The sequence below is a fragment of the Hyperolius riggenbachi genome, chromosome 12, assembly GCF_040937935.1.
Source record: "Hyperolius riggenbachi isolate aHypRig1 chromosome 12, aHypRig1.pri, whole genome shotgun sequence".
NCBI classification, from domain to species: Eukaryota; Metazoa; Chordata; class Amphibia; order Anura; family Hyperoliidae; genus Hyperolius; species Hyperolius riggenbachi.
This window is the reverse complement of record NC_090657.1, coordinates 32,077,819-32,097,662: the sequence shown is the minus strand read 5'-3', so window position 1 is coordinate 32,097,662 and position 19,844 is coordinate 32,077,819. Positions and strand designations below refer to the sequence as shown.

At 42.7% G+C, this 19,844-nt stretch overlaps 2 protein-coding genes across 2 annotated transcripts in view; both read left to right on the top strand.

Annotated features, from left to right (window-relative positions):
* Positions 1-237: 237 nt before the first annotated feature.
* Positions 238-13,654, top strand: LOC137541736 (keratin, type I cytoskeletal 42-like). Its single transcript, XM_068263203.1, has 8 exons — positions 238-567; positions 4,740-4,822; positions 6,278-6,434; positions 6,659-6,817; positions 8,510-8,635; positions 9,985-10,199; positions 11,451-11,485; positions 13,308-13,654. The coding sequence occupies exons 1-8, from the start codon at positions 238-240 to the stop codon at positions 13,409-13,411; spliced, it is 1,209 nt and encodes a 402-aa protein (XP_068119304.1). The 3' UTR covers positions 13,412-13,654.
* A 2,452-nt stretch (positions 13,655-16,106) lies between these two features.
* Positions 16,107-19,844, top strand: part of KRT222 (keratin 222) — a 119,067-nt gene continuing 115,329 nt past the window's right edge. Inside the window, exon 1 of the mRNA XM_068262605.1 lies at positions 16,107-16,167. The gene's annotated coding sequence lies outside the window, so the exon portion shown is untranslated. The remainder of the gene's footprint in view (positions 16,168-19,844) is intronic.

The window sequence follows — 19,844 nt, the reverse complement described above, 5'->3', positions numbered from 1 at the left end:
ATTATAAGCCTTTCTGAAAACAACGAAACAAGGAACTCATATATTTTTTACGCGCAATTTGTTGTAATCCAGCCTGGATTTAGTTCTTGTTTTATAGTGAAAATAATGGAGATGTAAAACTACACCCGTCGCAGGCACTTGTATATATATATCTTACGACTGTGTACAGCTGCATGATCCACCGAGCTTCTGACTTGAAGGTTCTTGAAGGCTCAAAAACTGCACCAACCATCTACCATGTCCTGTCACTGGAAGAGTGGATCCGTGAGATCAGTCAGCAGTGTTGGCAGCCACAGGGTCAGCAGCCTAGCTGGAGACTTGGCAATAGCAGCAGAGCACTTTACCTCTGGAGTCCATGGAGTCCACGATGGTCTTCTCCACGGAGGTGAAAAGGAAACCATGCAGAACCTTAACATCCGACTGGCCACTTACCTGGATAAAGTCAAGGCTTTGGAAGATGCCAATGCTGACCTTGAAGCAAAAATCAAGGAATGGTATGTTAAGCACCAGCCTAAAATAGAGGACTACAGCCCCTTCTTCCGCATCATTGAGGAGCTCAAATGCAAGGTGGGTTTAGACCTCATGAGGATATTAGAAGCACCTGTAAACCAAGAGGCTGTATTTAAGTTTTGTTAGAACGACCTGAGCTGCATTATGACGAAACATTGTGTGAAGCAAACTAGTGCTAAGCAGAAATCGCTCCAAGTTAGCAGAAACTACTTGAATCATCTAAGTTGCTGAAGGCCTTTATCAGTGAGTTGAAGCTAACCCTGACCAGGGCATGCTTCACTTTCCACAATCTATGGTACTGGCTCTAATAATGAATGGTCTGTAAAAGCAAATTTAGAACACATTGCTTACTATCTACAGCAGCAAGACCTGTAAACCTCACATCAGCTTATAAGAAGGAAACTAAAACCTTAAAGCACACACGAGGTGACATGTGACATAATAAGATAGACACGTATATGTACAGTGCCAAGCACACAAATCACTATGCTGTGTTCCTTTTATTCTTTCTCTGCATGAAAGAGCTAAAAATCAGGTATGCAAGTGACAGTTTCTGTCGGGGTCGGGACCGGGTCAGACCCTCCCTGATAAGGAATTGCAGTCATAAAACACTTTCCTGACAGAAAATGACTTCTGAGAGTAGGAAAGAGATAAAAAGAATCAATAGTTCATGAATTTTAGCTGTGGCATAATGCAATGCATGTGTCACCGAACAGAGACAATGAAACAGTAAAAACTTAAAAAGTAGATTTTAAAATAAAATAAAACAGTTGGATATGTAAAAAAAAGTCTTTTTAGGAGAAGGAGGGTAGATTTAATTGTTTATCTCATAACTTTATTTTCACCTTGTGTTTCCTTTAATCATTTGCCTTGTTGGAATTACCCTACAACTTATGTCACAACTAATTGCAACCATCAGCATCACTAATCTTAGTGGCTACACCTCTTTTTATATATAAGATTTTTTTCAATATCTTACCACATAAAATGACATTTAAAACCTATAAAATATTGATGTTACATTTTACATTGTATACAATGAACAGAGGCGCCAAAAGTATAAGATTAGATTAAATGAGCTTAAAAACCAACTTAAATGGCAAAATTGAAGGAGGAAGTGGTGGTCTTACCTCCCTCAAGCAGACACTGACTGCGATTCAGACAGTCAAACACATTTATTAGGAACTCCAAAAAGAAATGCAACGCGTTTCGCAGGTTCAACCCCGCTCCATCAGGCAATATAGGGAGGAGTGTCAAACAATCTGCACAAGGATTCAAATTAAGCGCCTCTGTCTAATTAATTTGAATCCTTGTGCAGATTGTTTGATACTCCTCCCTATATTGCCTGATGAAGCGAGGTTGAACCTGTGAAACGCGTTGCATTTCTTTTTGGAGTGCCTAATAAATGTGTTTGACTGTCTGAATCGCAGTCGTTGTCGTGTCTGCTTGAGGGAGGTAAGACCACCACTTCCTCCTTCAATTTTGCCGTTTAAGTTGGTTTTTAAGCTCATTTAATCTAATCTTATACTTTTGGCGCCTCTGTTCATTGTATACAATTTTGAGTCCACCCTTGGTGGAGGGTTGCTACCCTTTCTTCCTGTCTACAGAGAGCGACTTCTTAATCCTGAGTGGGGTCAGGACAATCTCCTCACCTGCCTTTACAGTGGTTGCCTGCTGGTGACCCTGACTTGTGAGTATTTAGCAATACATACTTATTGCCACCTTGTCCAGTACGAATTACACTATTGGGGCTCTTGGTGTTCCCTGTTTTTATCTCTTTGAAAGTTTACATTTTACATTGTTGTCCTCTTATTTTCTGTTTAAACAAGTACTTTATCATAGATCTCAACTGTCCCTCTTTTGAAGAGACAGTCCCTCTTTGGGAACCAAATCCCTCTGTCCATCTTTTCCCCTCATTTGTTCTTTCAGGACTGATGTACAGATCTATGTTTATGCATTTTTCCACTGAAAAATATTTTTAATTGACTCTAAACTTTATTCCTACCCTTTAGTTTTTTTTATTGTTCTTATTTTCAAATGTTAATATGAAGGATAATGAAGCAGGATAGAAAGGACCAGTGTGGTTTGAATGATAAAACAACATATTTTTCTCATGAAATCTTTACAGTATGCATGACTAGGGGGTGTGTCGTGGCATGGTTAGAGGTGTGGCAGGGGTGTGGCCTAAGTATTTCTCTTTCTGGTCTCAAAAAGTTGGGAGGAACATGCTTATAGCAGTATATTTTGGGTATTACTTATTTCCCATAGGTGATTTTTAGTTCTTTCATGTTTTCGTTTTCTACCTAAATGGGTGGTCATGTGCTTGCTAAGTGTATGTAACGAACAAGATACTCACAAACCCGGGTTGCCTGATGGCAACATCTTTAGCACATGTGGGCAAGGCGCGTCCCGCACTCGGTTAGGCGAATGGACTCTCAACGGGCCGGTCACTCTCTCTAAAAAAAGTGAGATGAATGTCTTGTCTCTCCAGGGGATGGTAGCACCAAAGAAGGTGGTTTCTGGTTTCTGCGCACGGTACTCAGTGCCGAGCACCGAAACTATGTTCCCCATAGCAGTAATGTTATACTGTGCGTGGTGCATAAGGGTAATTCGGGGTTACATGTCCCACCGAGTTGCTACGATTCGGAAGGGGAATAGTATTATACGCCACCACACATACTATATGTACACAGTGGCGCAGGTGTGGACAATAGAGTAGGAGGTGCCCAATGAAGTGTTAATAATACATTTAAAAAAGCTTAAAAGGTAAAAGGGTAGAGGCACTCACTGGACGGCTGATGAGGCACATTACTGACATGAAGAAGTGGGCATTGTGCTCACGAAACGGGTTGTCTTTGTCATGCAATAAACTAATTTTGCAAATACAAGTTTAGACATTCTTCCCTAGGTAAGCCACCGCTTACCTTTTAAACTGTTTTTAATTAATCATTTACACTTCATTGGGCTCCTACTTCTCCGTTGTGTGTATGAAAGGTTTGGGGGGGAACAGATGACCTGAATGAGGAGCAGCTGTGATCCTCTAGTTACTGGACAGAAGACTAACTTACGGGATAGTTCTATTTAGCCGCATAGGTAAATGTTAAGGAGAAATGTAGAGATCAGCTGAGAGACTCTGGAAATACACAGTTCGTTTTTTAGGTGATTAGACGGTTAGATAGATAATTTCCAACATGTCCGATCTCCCTTTCGATTCTTTAACCTCTCGATTTCTGATAGAAGTTAATGGAAAACGATAAGAAAAACGAGCGGGAGATAAGAGAATCGACTGCAGAATCGTGCAGCAAAAACGATGGAGGGGAGAATCGAGCGCCAGAAACGAACCGTGTATTCCCAGCATAAGGCCTCTTGCACACTACATGCGATTCCGATTTTGTATACGTCCGATTTTGGATTCCGATTAAAAATCTTAGCAGCATGCAGTACAGATTTTGGGGGAAGGGGAGAACAGAGTGGGGTTACCTGCATAGACAGAGGGAATAGGCGAGCAGGCAGTGGGGGTGGTGGTACTATAGAAATAGAGGGATAGGGGAGAACTTAGTAAGAATGGCAGTGGCGTAGCTAAGAAGCTGTGGGCCCCGATGCAGGTTTTACATTGGGCCCCCCAAGCACTCTATACATAACAATTGATACGACGCACCAAAACCTGCCAATGGCAACTACAATGTCAGAGGTGCAAGAAGGGGATGGGGAGCAGTTTGTTAATGATTACAACTATTCAAAGTATCTATAGAAGTGATTATTATGATCACAGGACCAATAGAGAACTAATACTGTAGTTGAGGGAGGGCCCTTCGGGGCCCCTCTGGCCCAAGGGCCCCGATGCAGTCACAACCTCTGCAACACCTATTGCTACGCCCCTGAAGAATGGTAACCGAGAATGGGGATGGAATGCATGCAGTGTGTGTACACATTGGGAAGATGGGAGGGGGGAAACAAACTGGGGGTATAATATCGATGGAGGATCAGACAATATGAATCGATAGGAGCGATGAAGATGGTGGAGAAATCACAAAGTCAGGGTAACAGGACAGATAATGTAAGTATGTGTGGGGGGGGGGGGGATTACCCCATTGTCTGATAAGAAGTGATACAAACTTTCCCTTTAAGTTTTAGACAATGCATTGAAATGTATACTTCTATGTACTGTATGTTAGAGAAACTGCCATGCACTCAGCTATCAAAACAACAGCTCTGCTCTGTTTCCCCAGATCCAAGCTGAAAGTTGTGAAAATGCCAGGGTTGTGTTGCAGATTGACAACGCCAGGTTGGCTGCTGAGGACTTCAAAATTAAGTAAGTGCTGCCACCGGCAATATTGTATTATACTTCCCCATCACTTTCTAGTTCAGCATCTAGCTCCAGTTTAAGGGGTCGTGTGAAATTTGACTAATGTGGATTCTATGTTTCAGCTAAGAAACGGTAAGTCGTGGTCTTCTTCTGTGCAAGCAGGTGCTTCAAACCACTATTGGTCAAAACAGGTTCTCTCCACTGGCATCAGCGTCCACCTGGAGATGTCCCAGTGTAGAAACGGTAATGGTATTATATGAAGCCTGCACTCAGCACAGCATCCACTAGAAAAGCAGTGTGTCTTTTGGTGACTTTAATAAATGCATACGTTGTGCGATGGCTGCAAAGCATGAGGTGGAGTGGGATGAAGTCCCTTAATATTCATTTGCATGTGAGGATAGAGTGAGGAAGTGCTTCTGTGGGCGTTACTCAGCTCTCTGTCTTAACTGATTGCAAAAAAACTATTTTATCATTGAACTTAGTTAAACATTACTGAATATAACAGGTTTAAATATTCCATTTGATAGTTTATTGCTTATTTATTGTTTTATCAAATGGAAATAAGTACCGTAGTTATCACCTCTTCAATACACATATAGTCATGTTTGTATACTATAATATTTTTCATATGTTTATCTTTTGAATATTTATATTTTTCTTGGGTAATTGATTCCTCAATTACACATGCTGCCTCTATCTCCTACAATATGGTGAAGATGTTCTCAGCAGTGACTAAAACAGGGTTGGTAGCTAGTCAGTGCCTTTACAAATAAGCAACATGGCTTACACATGATAGGAATGGCATAGAGAGGGATTGTCAGCCATAATATCAAATTCCTATTACCCACTTCTCTGTGTTTATTATGTAGTCTACACCCTGACCCTGCATTGCTAGCATTCCAATATAATCATAAATGTGCCTGCTGAAATGAATCTTATCTCAGTTAGCCTGGCTCTTTTCTCCTACATTGTCAGGGAGAGAGAAGCTTGTTATCTCCCCTTCTTCCCCTCCCACATTCCTGCTCCTTGCTGATTGGCTGAGGGCAGATCAGTGTGACAGGAGCCTGAGAAGGGAAGTAGAAGATAAATCACCTCACCCCTCTGTAGAAGCTGCTGAAATCCAATCTATGTTCTGCTCACATAGGTTTACAAAACACAGTAGATATGACCAGTGCAGTTCTGCATACACCATTTCAGGCAGAGGAGAAAAAAATAGTAAGGGAGGAAATGACATCAGGATTGGCTTCAGTCAGAGGCAGTAAAAATGGAAAATGCCTGGAACAGGTCAAAACATGGACAGTACAATACATATGTTATGTAGTTGAACATGTATTTATCTACTTATATATGTGTTTTTTTCCTGGGATAGTATGGCTGACCCTTGTGCTTTAATATCTAAATAGAGCTCTGAATATGACTCATCTTGAAGGTGGTAATGGTAAATGTATTATTCTTTTCCAGGTATGAGAATGAAGTGAACTTGTACCAGAGTGTGGAGTCAGATATCTGTGGCCTGCGTAGAGTTTTGGATGAACTGACCTTTGCTAAGTCAGCCCTTGCTCCTCAGTTCGAGAGCCTGAAGGAAGAGATTGATTGTCTGAAGAAGAACCATGAAGCGGTATGGATTTTTGGATGGGGAGGTAGTGTTTGTGACTTTTAATTCACAGTTGTGGCCCTAAACCAGTGTCTGTCTTCGTTATGAAGATAATTGCTACTGATTGGCTGTAGAAGTACACAATGCCATAATAAATAAACCAAAGAACCGGGACAACTACACTTGTACCAGACGGTTGATGCCACCACAAACTGGCTTCATGTTGTTTTCCCATTGTCTTCATCCAGGAAATGCATGCCCTGAGGGGAGAACGGGCTGATGTCAACGTGGAGATGAACGCTGCTCCAGGTGCTGATCTGGCCAAACTTCTCAACGACATGAGAGCTCAGTATGAAGAAATCGCAGAGCAGAACAGGCAGAAGGCTGCAGACTGGTTCAATGAGAAGGTACCTTCTTACTTCTCAAACGGCAAGATTTTATTCCCTTAATCCTGGTACACACCATGCAATTACCCATCAGATGAGGGGTCAAATCCATAATGTCCAACAGGTCCGATCAGGTTTCCGACCATTTTTGTACAGAAATGATCGGAAAATCAATAGGAAATCTGACTGGACCTGTCGGAAATGATCGATTCGACCTGTCAATCTGACAGGAAATTGCACGGTGTGCACCAGGTATTACATGTTGGAGCTCCAGATCTGCGGGCACATAAGTCATTATGGCAGTGGGTCTCACAGAGTACCTAGTTAGGTCATGGTGAGCCAGAACCACTACCATTAGGATTTTGAATGGGGAACCTAAAAGCTCACTAAAAAGCTATGGTAAATATAAAATTGCCATGTGAAAAAAAAGAGGAATTTGCAGTTATTCAGCTTTTAAGTGAGCAAAAAGGAACTCCCATGATGCATCATGCCTGAACAATCCTTTATGTTCCTGAAAGCCAGACACACATCCAAAATAGCTGGTGTGCAGTGTGCTTATGGCTTATTTTGTCATACTTAATGTAGTAGAGGGCACGCTAGTAAAGTATCGCAGTCACAATACTTCACATCTTGCGATAGATGCAAGGAGCTGCCGTAACCAGAAGGAAGCCGGCGTAACTAGGAAGGAGCGGCTGTAATTTAGGAGTTTAGGCTATGCAGCAATACCACGCTTCGCGTGCGTGCGCTGCATATAACTCGTGCTGGTGACTTTTGGCTCACGCTGCTATAGCACTGCAGCTTAATGAATCAGGCTCTTAGACACCCCCTTGAAATAAAGATAGGTGTAGACTTCCCAAAAACAAAATTAGCATTCCATTAAGCCTCATCATTAAAGGCAACCTGAGATGACTAAAAAAATGATACGCTCTTGGGGCTTTCTCCAGCACCCTCCAGCCTGATCGCTCCCTGGTCGTCCTAAGTCACTTCCTCCTTTGCCCGCAACTGGCCCTGATAAAATCCTCCAGGTGAGGACAGTCAGTGCATGCGCAGTCCGGCAAGGCGTGTCCCCGTCTGTTCTGCGCAGAACGCTCCCAGCACTGTGAACAAGACAGGAGCTCTTGCGTGGCCAGGCTGCAAATGTGCAGTTGGCCCGGACTGGAGGAGTTTTCGGGCCAATAACGAACGGGGAGTCAGAGGAGGACGGTGTGGGAGCGATCAGGCTGGAGGAAGCCCCAGGTATGTTTAATTTAGGGGGTTGCCATCTCAGGTTCCCTTTAAGGTTAGATTCACACTAAAGGCTAAAACAGTCCATTTCACAGCACAGAACACAAAACAGATTTATTGTTCGTTATGTCCACACAATCCACTCAGACATGTGCCAATATGCCCATTTTGCACCTTGTATTGATAAAAAACACAAAGTCCTAACAGCACACTTTGTTGGACACCAGGTGTAAGTCAGACAAGTCATAATGGCAATACTATATCTGACATCTAAAATGGAAAGGGCACAGTGGAACTACTCTGTACAAGGAGGTTGTGCTGTGGATACCGGTAACTGCTTTAGTGTGGAACAAGTGCAATAGTCATTGAGTAAGCACAAGAACGGGCGTATGTTGCACCTAAGCTGAGTTTATCTGAATGTAAAATTGTAGACTTACCAATACTTATTATGTCTTTTATATACATGCCAATACTTATAATCTCTTTCAGAGTGGAGAACTCAATAAGGAGATTTGCCACAGCAGTGAACTGGTTGAATGCCACAAGACACAACTGAATGAACTTAGACGTACTCTTCAAGAACTGGAGATTGAGCTACAGGCACAACTTGCTATGGTAGGTTTCTTAATCTACATTTGATTAAATTCTTCCACATATCTTACATGCCGTGAGTGTGGGTGTGGGGGGGGGGGGGTGTTGCCCACTGGGATATAGAGAAACTGAGAATGATTAGAAAAGCAATGATGGTCTGATGATGACTTTAAGACATCCACCAAAAAATGTACTTTCAAAATAGGCTACTCAGTGAAAAGAATCTAACGTATAATGGTTGTATTTTTCATCCTGGGACAAATACTTTGTCTCAGGTGACCTTAGTGCAAGGGTGTCAAACTCAAGTATAAAGTGGGCCAAAACTGAGCTCTGGGACCAAGTTGCGGGCCAACATCAATGTCTAGTGGCCACTTCTCTCCCTTATAAAGTTCCCTGCTGTCTAATAGCCTCCTCCATCGTGTATACAATTTCCTGGTGTCTACTGCTCTCCTCTTTCCTTGATACCGTTCCCTGGTCTCTAGTGACCCTCTTCCCTCCCCTATACAATTCCCTGGTGTTTAATGCTCCCTCTACCTCATCTATACAGTTACCTGGTGCTTTGTGGTTCTCTCTCTATTCCCTATACAATTCCCTGATGTGTAGTTGTCCTTCCTCCTCTATACAGTTCCCTGGTGTCTAGTGGCTCCCTCCTTCCCCTATACAGTTTCCTGGTGCCTAGCACTTCCCACCTTTCCTTATGGCCTCCCTGGTGATCTAGGGCTTACCCTCCAATATAGCTTCTCTGGTGGTCTAGAGTGGGCCAAACATAATGCAAAGTGAAGAAACCACCTGAGAGCCAAATCTGAAGGCTCCGAGGCCCAGATTTGGCCCACTGGCCAGAGTTTGACATGTATGCTCTAGTGCTTTCCCCAAAGTGTTTGTGGTCATCAGTAGCTTGGTTTCCATGCATGGAATTAGTTAGATCTGGAACCCTGACATCCCAGCTTTACTGAAAACGAATTATTAACATCCTTGTGGATAACTTGCTGCAGTCCTTTGAAAGTACAGCACAGTATGGTTTCACAGGATAACTGGCAAGATATAACATGCTGCCCACAATTCTGCTCTATGAAGAGGGGAGAGAGGAGGAGGACAGGGAGGGTGCTGTTGGCACCTGCAGCTGAAAATAACGATAGCATTTAGGGATGGTTTTCCAGCATGTCTGATCGCTAACAGTAACAAGCAGTCAGCAGACATCTGGGAACCCCTGAAAAAGATGACCAAGACAATCTCCAGTGATCATGTCAGGAAGCCTAAGTTCCACCGAGTGGGCTGACTTTGATACAGCTAGAATGTTCCCTAGACAGCAACAATAGTTCTCTAAATGACTTCCAAAATTTCTGCTGTTAATTTTCAATATTTTTTTCCTCTAGAAAAAGTCCCTTGAGTGTTCATTGGCAGAGACAGAGCGCTGCTACAGCGTACAGCTATCACAGCTTCAGGTCGTCGTAGGAAATGTGGAGGAGCAATTGAGCCAGGTCCGCAGCGATTTAGAACGTCAGAACTCAGAATACAAACTTCTCCTGGACATCAAGACCCGGCTGGAGAGGGAGATCGAGACCTACCGCAGACTTCTTGATGGAGAGCCGTAAGTTTGACCCAGGCTCCTGTGACATCAGAGTTGATTCACAAAACATATCTCAGGAATAATCTCACAATACTAATTAACTTACAATGTATTCAGGTAGTTCCAGTAATATTGGAGGGTGCAAGGAGGGCACAGCATTTTTACAGGCACTAACCCCAGTGGAGTATCAAGTGCTGCCCAATCAATGCAACCCACAGTATATGGGTAACGTGTTGCTACTGTAATTCAAGCGTTGTCATGGCAACACACATTCCTGAAGTAGCGTAATTCGCGATACCATTTGCAATGCTCGCATTTTCCATGTACTGTGTGATGCGCTGATGGGGAAATGTATGGTACTCTGCTGCCTACGCATGGCGATATTACCATCCATAGCTACATGAATAAGGTCCTTCAACTTTTAAAATCAGGATTTATATCATAACATTTCTCCCCAGTTTTCTCACAGGAAATGTTTTAATTCTTATCGATTATATACCTTTTAAAGAGACACTGAGGCGAAAAAAAATTATATTATAATTAATTGGTTGTGTAGTATGGATAATTACTAGAACATTAGTAGTAAAGAAAATATTCTCATATTTTTATTTTCAGTTATATAGTTTTTTTTTTATAACATTGCATTGCATAACATTGCATCATTCTCTCATATTTGCTATCTAGATAATACTCAGCATTCTAAATGACTTTACAGAGCAGCCTAGTGAACCTTTGAACCCTTCTCAGCCCAGAAAAATAAAATACTTTGACAGACACTTCAGATAACAGGCTTCAGAACCACAGAGCTCTCTGCGACTTTGAAAGTCGTAGAGCTCAATGGCAATTTGCATAGATAACAACTGGAGTTTCTTGATTCTTCCTGTATCGGAAACAACATTAGACTTATGTCTCTGCTCCTAATGTTTTATTTCTTAGCTGTACTACACATACAAATCATTATATCATCATTTTTTCCCCTTCAGTGTCTCTTTAAGTCCCCAGCAAAAAAGGAAATATTCTTGAGAAGTTTGAGTCATTTCTTGAATCTCGTTTTTGAAAAGTTATTAATTTTATAGATACGTTGAAAAATGATCTCCTGGGAGAAAAGTCAGGAGAGAAGTTAGTTGAACCAACTCTGCTTATAGTTGAGGTGAAAATATGTAAGGTGAAATACTTCTAAACCTTCGTGAATCATTCATACCCATTGTTACATATTAATTTGCTTAGTATTGTTATATTTTGAAAAGTGTAACACTTGGTCATATTTTGCAGATGGCACTGCAAGGAAATATCAGTTCCTGTGAAAGGTGAGTTGGCTTTTTTTTAATATTCATTAACAGTAGGTAGAAGCAGGAAGTGCGTTGACCTCCAGCCACCAAATAACAAGAAGTCCTACATTGGTCTCAATTCACTAAGCTTTATCAAACACTTTACAGAACGTTTGATAATTTACCTCATGGGTAAAATCTAATTTCCCATTCACTAAGGTGTTACAGATGTATTGAATGTTTTAAACATTCGATAAATATATAACACCTTAGTGAATTCAAAATTAGATTTTACCCATGAGGTAAATTATCAAACGTTCTGTAAAGTGTTTGATAAAGCTTAGTAAATTGAGGCCATTGTCTTGAATTTGATGGGACAGTATTAGGTGGGACCTCAAATTTTCCCCAAAGTTTTCGCAATTAAAATTTGCATTTTCACCTGATGAAAACTGTTCATGAAAATTGAATGGATTTTCAGGAAACATACATTTTTTCACGAGAATAAGAACTTTCTTTAAAACATATTTTTTTATTTACGGTACTTCAATGCATTTTGTAAAACTCCATTTTGTGATACTTCAGAGCAAGCCTAGTTTTACTAAAAAGGGTCTGTATTCGTACTAGTCAATAATATCTGACACTATCAGGCTAGTTTCACATCGGCAACCAGCTTTTTTCATTGCAGCGCAAACGCATGATCGCTGATGTTCTATGCTAGGTGTCCCCTGGTCACACCTAGATGACTTGTTTACAGCTGCACTGAGGAGGAAAAGGATGGGTGCTGCAGTAGGAATTGCCAGTCATTTTTAGCCCATGAAAATGGGTTTCTGTCCACCACTTTGGTTCTAAACACCATTCATATAAAATTATGATCTTCACTGCAATTGGAATGTACCTTGTAGGCAGGGGCATAACAAGAGGAGAGCAACCCCTGCTAGCATGGGGGGAGGGGGGGGGGATCTGTGGGAGACCCCCAGCTAACAATCTTCCCTTCCTCTGATACTTCAGGTGTTTTTGTGGCTCCACTTCTTATAGGTGTTAAAATCATGATGGCCACACCTACCAAAAAAGGGAGGCAAGGGAAAAGGTGTGAACATGGGGGGGGGGGGACATCAAAGTTTTGCTGGGGGGTCCATGAATTGTAGTTATGCCACTGCTTGTTGGATTTTTAATTTGGTTGGGCTGACATAAATTTTTGGGGATTTCAGTGTCAAGAGAATCTGTACTGTCCGATTTGTACAATAAAAAACATGTCAATCGAGTCACTGTGATCTCCTAGATCCCTCTTTGCCATTTCCGCCGCTCCCCACCGTGATCTTGGATTTTAATCACCAGTTTTAGGTAGTTTTTACAAACAAAAAACATGGCAGCTAACCAGGAAGAGATGTTTGTGTGTATATATATCATGTTACACTATACTAAAAGTTTGTATTACATAGAGAATTATCTGCACTCCCGTCAGGGATTCTCACAGGTTTTCAGCATGGGCAGTTCCGTCCCCCCTCAGACAAGCTGAAATTGAGAGCAGAGACCGGTCTGTGAGGGATAAACAAAGCTCACACACAAAGCCTGGAGGGACGTGCATAACTTCTCCCTATCACAGCAGAGGCAGTGCATTCCTCTCTGGGTCAACAAAGCTTGACAAAGAAAAGAAGATTAGATATATTACAGAGACAGTGTGCAACTAGAAAAGGCTGCAGTAATCCAGAGCACATTAAAATAGGTATAGGAACTTATAGGATAGAAGAAATAAGGCTGAAAATTTTGTTATAGTCTCTTTAAATGTTCCAACTTATTGAAGTTATTCCCAAACCTCTGGACTGCCACTTTCTATAACTTGTTTTTTTTTTACTGTTTTAAGAGTCTAATAAGACCAGGAAAGTCACAACCATCGTGGAGGAAGTGGTAAATGGCCGGATTGTATCACAGAAAGTGAATGCCACCGAAGAGAAGCTGAAAATATAGCTGAATTCCTCAGTATTCATGTGAATTTTTCATGATGGCTCTGATGTGCCAGACAACACTTCAGGGCTCATTTATGAAAGTGTAATATGAAAGAACAGTCCCAGACTGTCCACACCACCCATAGTAACTCATCTCTGGAAAAATGAAAAATTGATTGACATGATCAGGTCAACATACGAAGCTTAGCTCAATAACAAGCCAACTTAGAAGAGTAACTCAAAGCTACCAATCAAATTTTAGGAAACAGAAGTCTGCTACTTTGATCATTTTTGATTGGTGGCTACGAGTTACCATTTTTTTTTTTTTTTTTGCTATTGTGAATCTGTCTGTGGTAACTGATCCTTCATACTCTTCCATCAATGAATTCTAGTGTTGTCAGCTTGGGGACTGGGTGCAATGTTTCTTTTATTCTTTTATTCAATAAACCTTTATTGTGCAAATCATTTTTGCTTGTGTATGCTTTTTATTATCCATACGCCCCTTTAAGATCAGTAATAGAAACTTGAAATGAATGAAAATCTAAGCTTGCCCATAAGAAGGCCTCTTTCTGCAAAGGTTAGCTGTGCTTTAATCATGCTAATCACCTGGATTCAATCATTGCTAAAAGCCAGAATCCACCACTATCATCCATTTTTCTTAATTAGATGTTTGGTTTGCTAAAAAATATATTGCATCAAACAAACTGTAACAATCTTACCTTCCAGCGGCAGGTCCCGCAGCGTTTCTGGCGGGGTCTGTGCTAGTGGCGACGTTTCTGCACTGGCACCCCTACGGTGGTGAATCCGTGTGTCCAAACGGACGCGCGCGAGACCTGAGGGGCCTTATAGGCTAAGGAGGCGGGTCTGAAGTTATGTCAGCGGTGATGTCACCAGGTGACATCACAATGCAGGAGGTGCTGCCAATTCTGGGAGTGGTTTCTGGGATTATCATATGTGTATTCAAGGCCAGAGCACTCAGTCGCTCACTGGCCTTGATACTAGCTAGTGAGTTTTGAGAGCTACTTTCATATATTGTGCTTCTGCACAATATGTATGTACTCTACTCAGTCAGACTTATTATTTTGTAGTTATATATATATTTGTAATAGCTACGCTAATCTCCTCACGTATCAGCGTGATACAAACACAGTTCAACATTAGGACCTTGGCTGAGTAAATAATGGATCAGGAAAGGGGGTAACTTTTCTGAATCGGCAGTGAGAGCAGTGGCAAGGGATTAATGATAAGCATCCACCCTTACAAAGCTAGGTGGTAAATGGCCATTAGTCTCTGTCTGATCGGGATCCAGTGGGAGAGGAATTGATCTCTTGTGAAATCAGGTCACTGGCACATGGTATATAGCCACCTTCAGACAATGGCCTCAATTCACTAAGCTTATCTCCTGTCTTTAATAACGTTTCTATAGTTATCACCATGGTGATAAGGCCTGTAGTATTCAGGAAACATTTTACCTCTGGCAAACCTAAAGTTAACTCTTGTGTCTTTAAGTTAACGCTTCAATCCCTAAAATAACTCCAGAATTCTAAAGTTAACCACCCTGGCGTTCTGATTAAATCGCCAGGGTGGCTGCGGGAGGGTTTTTTTTAAATAAAAAAAAAACTATTTCATGCAGCCAACTGAAAGTTGGCTGCATGAAAGCCCACTAGAGGGCGCTCCGGAGGCGATCTTCCGATCGCCTCCGGCGCCCAGAATAAACAAGGAAGGCCGCAATGAGCGGCCTTCCTTGTTTTGCTTATATCGTCGCCATAGCGACGAGCGGAGTGACGTCATCGACGTCAGCCGACGTCCTGACGTCAGCCGCCTCCGATCCAGCCCTTAGCGCTGGCCGGAACTTTTTGTTCCGGCTGCGCAGGGCTCAGGCGGCTAGGGGGGCCCTCTTTCGCCGCTGCTCGCGGCGAATCGCCGCAGAGCGGCGGCGATCAGGCAGCACACGCGGCTGGCAAAGTGCCGGCTGCGTGTGCTGCACTTTATTTCATGAAAATCGGCCCAGCAGGGCCTGAGCGGCGACCTCCGGCGGTACTGGACGAGCTGAGCTCGTCCAGACCGCTCAGGTGGTTAAAGATAGGCTGTTAATTAACTGCGTGTGAAAACAACTACAGAGGAGGTAACTTAACTACAGAGCAGGTAACTTAACTACAGAGGAGGTAACTTAACTACAGAGGAGGTAACTTAAGGAATGAAGAGATAAGAGAACTCTCTTACTGTGTGGTGGTAAGTTTTCTCTTGCCTTATCTCCAGCATGATCTTAGTGAATTGAGGCCATTGACTTAAAACCAGCTTAGCCAGAATGCCTGATTTGTTTACTTGTTTCAGATATAACATCCCAGGAACTGGCACCTTCAGAAAAACAAGTAAAAAAACTGCAGTCTCCATATTTTTTTTTCAGAGTTTTATCTTTAAAGTGAAACTCCAGACTAAAAATCTACTCAGCAGCACTAAAAATCTACTCAGCTTGGTGTTTCTTTAACAATTTCACAGCATCAGAACTTTGTTTTTCTTTTCAAAGCCTCATTTTTAGCTGGACAGAAGCTAAGCTCCGCCCCATCAAAGAAAACTGCCCGGGCATTTTTCCCATGATGCTGTGCAAAGCATAATGGGATTTCTGATGTTGCTGTTCTCGTTGCTTAGCAACTGGGAGGGGTTATCAGCACACAGGACTGTTGGAACTGTGTCTCATGCTCCCTGTCACCTACTTTTAACCAAACATATGGCTGCCCTCATGAAATCACAGACATTTGCCTGTTCTTTTAAAACAGGGTGGGTAAGAGATTATATTACCTATCTATTTTAATTAACATAACTAATGTAACTTAATGACAGTATGTTTGCTTAGGCTGAAGTTCCGCTTTAACTAGATCACAGCCAATAGGGTTTTATTACTTCAACAACAACGTCAACAATAAAAGACATGGGAGATATTTTAAGGAGTTAAGAGGAGCCTCTGCAGACCTTACCCAAGTCTTATCAGGACATTGTAGGTTGCTATACTTCTTACAGGGTTGGTAGCATGGCTCAGTCAGATGACCAAATTACGATTCAGGTGATTAACACAGGCAGGCTGCACTGAAATCAATGTTATTTAATGTAAACCCTTATCATTATATATTTATAAAAAGGGAAGGAAAAAATGAGCTATTGGGTGAGCACACTTCCCAAATAAAAAAACAAGAACAAACTTATATAGAGAGACAGAGCAGCTTTGCAGGTTAGCCTGTCAATATAGCCATGAGGCTATGACATGTCTTTATTTTCCATATCTATTGCCTCTACTATGCTTATGTAGCACGCTGAGCACTTTGCACTTTAGACAGTACCCCTGACGAAGCCCCTAATTATTATGAGTAAAACATGAAGGGTTTGTAGGTGGGGTGTTGTGCAACTCTATCTGGGTAATTGGGAGAACGTATGTAGTGAGCTAAATTCATTAGCTTCATTCGTGGGGCTCTGGGCACTCTTTTCTCTATTCTCCAGTCTATATATGGAAACAGTATTTTTACAGGCTAATAGTTTTTACTGATCGGAATAAAAGTGATGTTTTAATCTCTTTTGCAAAGGTATAGATTTGTGTGTATTATATTGAATCATTTGTGTTGTTGGCTGAAGGAATCACCACCATAAAACTCTTTTCTGGTAGTAAGTGGCTTCTGAGAGCAGGAAAAAGATAAGACAAGTCAATCGTTCATAAATTTTAGCTCTGGCATACTATAATAAATGTGTCATTGAGCAAGGACAACAAAACAGTAAAAACGTAAAAAGTAGATTATAAAATACAGTGTATAATAAAACTATGGGATAGCTAAAAAAGGTCATTCTTAGGAGGAGGATAGATACAGTTGTTTATCTGTATAGTCAGGCTCGGGACGGAAATCCGCTGCTCAGAGCGGTAATCTCGTGCCCGAGTGAGTTACAGTGGGTTGCAAAAGTATTCGGCCCCCTTGAAGTTTTCCACATTTTGTCACATTACTGCCACAAACATGCATCAATTTTATTGGATTTCCTCGTGAAAGACCAATACAAAGTGGTGTACATGTGATAAGTGGATCGAAAATCATACATCATTCCAAACATTTTTTACAAATAAATAACTGCAAAGTGGGGTGTGCGATATTATTCGGCCCCCTGAGTCAATACTTTGTAGAACCACCTTTTGCTGCAATTACAGCTGCCAGTCTTTTAGGGTATGTCTCTACCAGCTTTGCCCATCTAGAGACTGAAATCCTTGCCCATTCTTCTTTGCAAAACAGCTCCAGCTCAGTCAGATTAGATGGACAGCATTTGTGAACAGCAGTTTTCAGATCTTGACACAGATTCTCGATTGGATTTAGATCTGGACTTTGACTGGGCCATTCTAACACATAGATATGTTTTGTTTTAAACCATTCCATTGTTGCCCTGGCTTTATGTTTAGGGTCATTGTCCTGCTGGAAGGTGAACCTCCGCCCCAGTCTCAAGTCTTTTACAGACTCCAAGAGGTTTTCTTCCAAGTTTGCCCTGTATTTGGCTCCATCCATCTTCCCATCAACTCTGACCAGCTTCCCTGTCCCTGCTGAAGAGAAGCACCCCCCGAGCATGATGCTGCCACCACCATATTTGACAGTGGGGATGGTGTGTTCAGAGTGATGTGCAGTGTTAGTTTACTGCCACACATAGCGTTTTGCATTTTGGCCAAAAAGTTCCATTTTGGTCTCATCTGACCAGAGCACCTTCTTCCACATGGATGCTGTGTCCCCCACATGGCTTGTGGCAAACTGCAAATGGGACTTCTTATGCTTTCTGTTAACAATGCCTTTCTTCTTGCCACTCTTCCATAAAGGCCAACTTTGTACAGTGCATGACTAATAGTCAGGGGCGTAACTAGGCCCCACCGGGCCCCCCCTGCAGATTTTCAGAGCGGGCCCCCCTCCCCCCCCCCTGGGGCCCGCTCGCGGCCGTTTTGTGGGTGCTGGAGGGGTGGCAGCATGAGGGGAAAGCCTTGCCCACAGTCGGCGGGGAGAGGGGTAGTTCCCCCCTCTCCCTCACCTCGGGGCTCTCCCCTCTGCGCTCCCCTCCAGCTCGTAAGTGTGTGGGGCTGTGGTGGGCAGCGGGCAGCGGGCAGCGGCGGGCAGATACATACCTGCTTCCGTGCGTTCCATCGGAGAGTTCTCCCTCTAGCAGCTGACGTCACTTCCGGAAGTGACGTCAGCCGCTAGAGGGAGAAGTCTCCGATGGAACGCACGGAAGCAGGTATGTATCTGCCCGCCGCTGCCCGCTGCCCACTGCCCACCACAGCCCCACACACTTACGAGCTGGAGGGGAGCGCAGAGGGGAGAGCCCCGAGGTGAGGGAGAGGGGGGAACTACCCCTCTCCCCGCCGACTGTGGGCAAGGCTTTCCCCTCATGCTGCCACCCCTCCAGCACCCACAAAACGGCCCCGAGCGGGCCCCAGGGGGGGGGGGCCGGGCCCCCCCGCGGGCGCAGGGGCTGCAGGGCCTATTCCTACGCCCCTGCTAATAGTTGTCCTATGGACAGAGTCTCCCACCTGAGCTGTAGATCTCTGCAGCTCGTCCAGAGTCACCATGGGCCTCTTGACTGCATTTCTGATCAGCGCTCACCTTGTTCGGCCTGTGAGTTTAGGTGGACGGCCTTGTCTTGGTAGGTTTACAGTTGTGCCATACTCCTTCCATTTCTGAATGATCGCTTGAACAGTTATCCGTGGGATGTTCAAGGCTTTGGAAATCTTTTTGTAGCCTAAGCCTGCTTTAAATTTCTCAGTAACTTGATCCCTGACCTGTCTTGTGTGTTCTTTGGACTTCACAGTGTTGTTGCTCCCAATATTCTCTTAGACAACCTCTGAGGCCGTCACAGAGCAGCTGTATTTGTACTGACATTAGATTACACACATGTGCACTCCATTTAGTCATTAGCACTCATCAGGCAATGTCTATAGGCAACTGACTACACTCAGATCAAAGGGGGCTGAATAATTACACACACACCACTTTGCAGTTATTGATTTGTAAAAAATGTTTGGAATCATGTATGATTTTCGTTTCACTTCTCACGTGTACACCACTTTGTATTGGTCTTGCACGTGGAATTCCAATACAATTGATGCATGTTTGTGGCAGTAATATGACAAAATGTGGAAAACTTCAAGTAGGCCGAATACTTTTGCAACCCACTGTATATGCAGGAGCGGCTGCAAATCTCTCTGTGGTAGTTTTTGTTCCTTGTGTTTAACAAAACATTGAAAAAATTGCACGGCTTTTAGACTCTAAGGCCCCTATGCAATTCACTTTTTCACCTGAGTTTTCTCCTAGGTGATATTTTTAAAATTGTCGATAAAATCCATTTTAAGCCACCAGAAAGCAAGAAAATATTCAAAATAATTTTGATAGTACTTTTTCATTTACATTTTGCTACTTTTTTAGTTGAAAAGTGCTGGAAAGTTATTT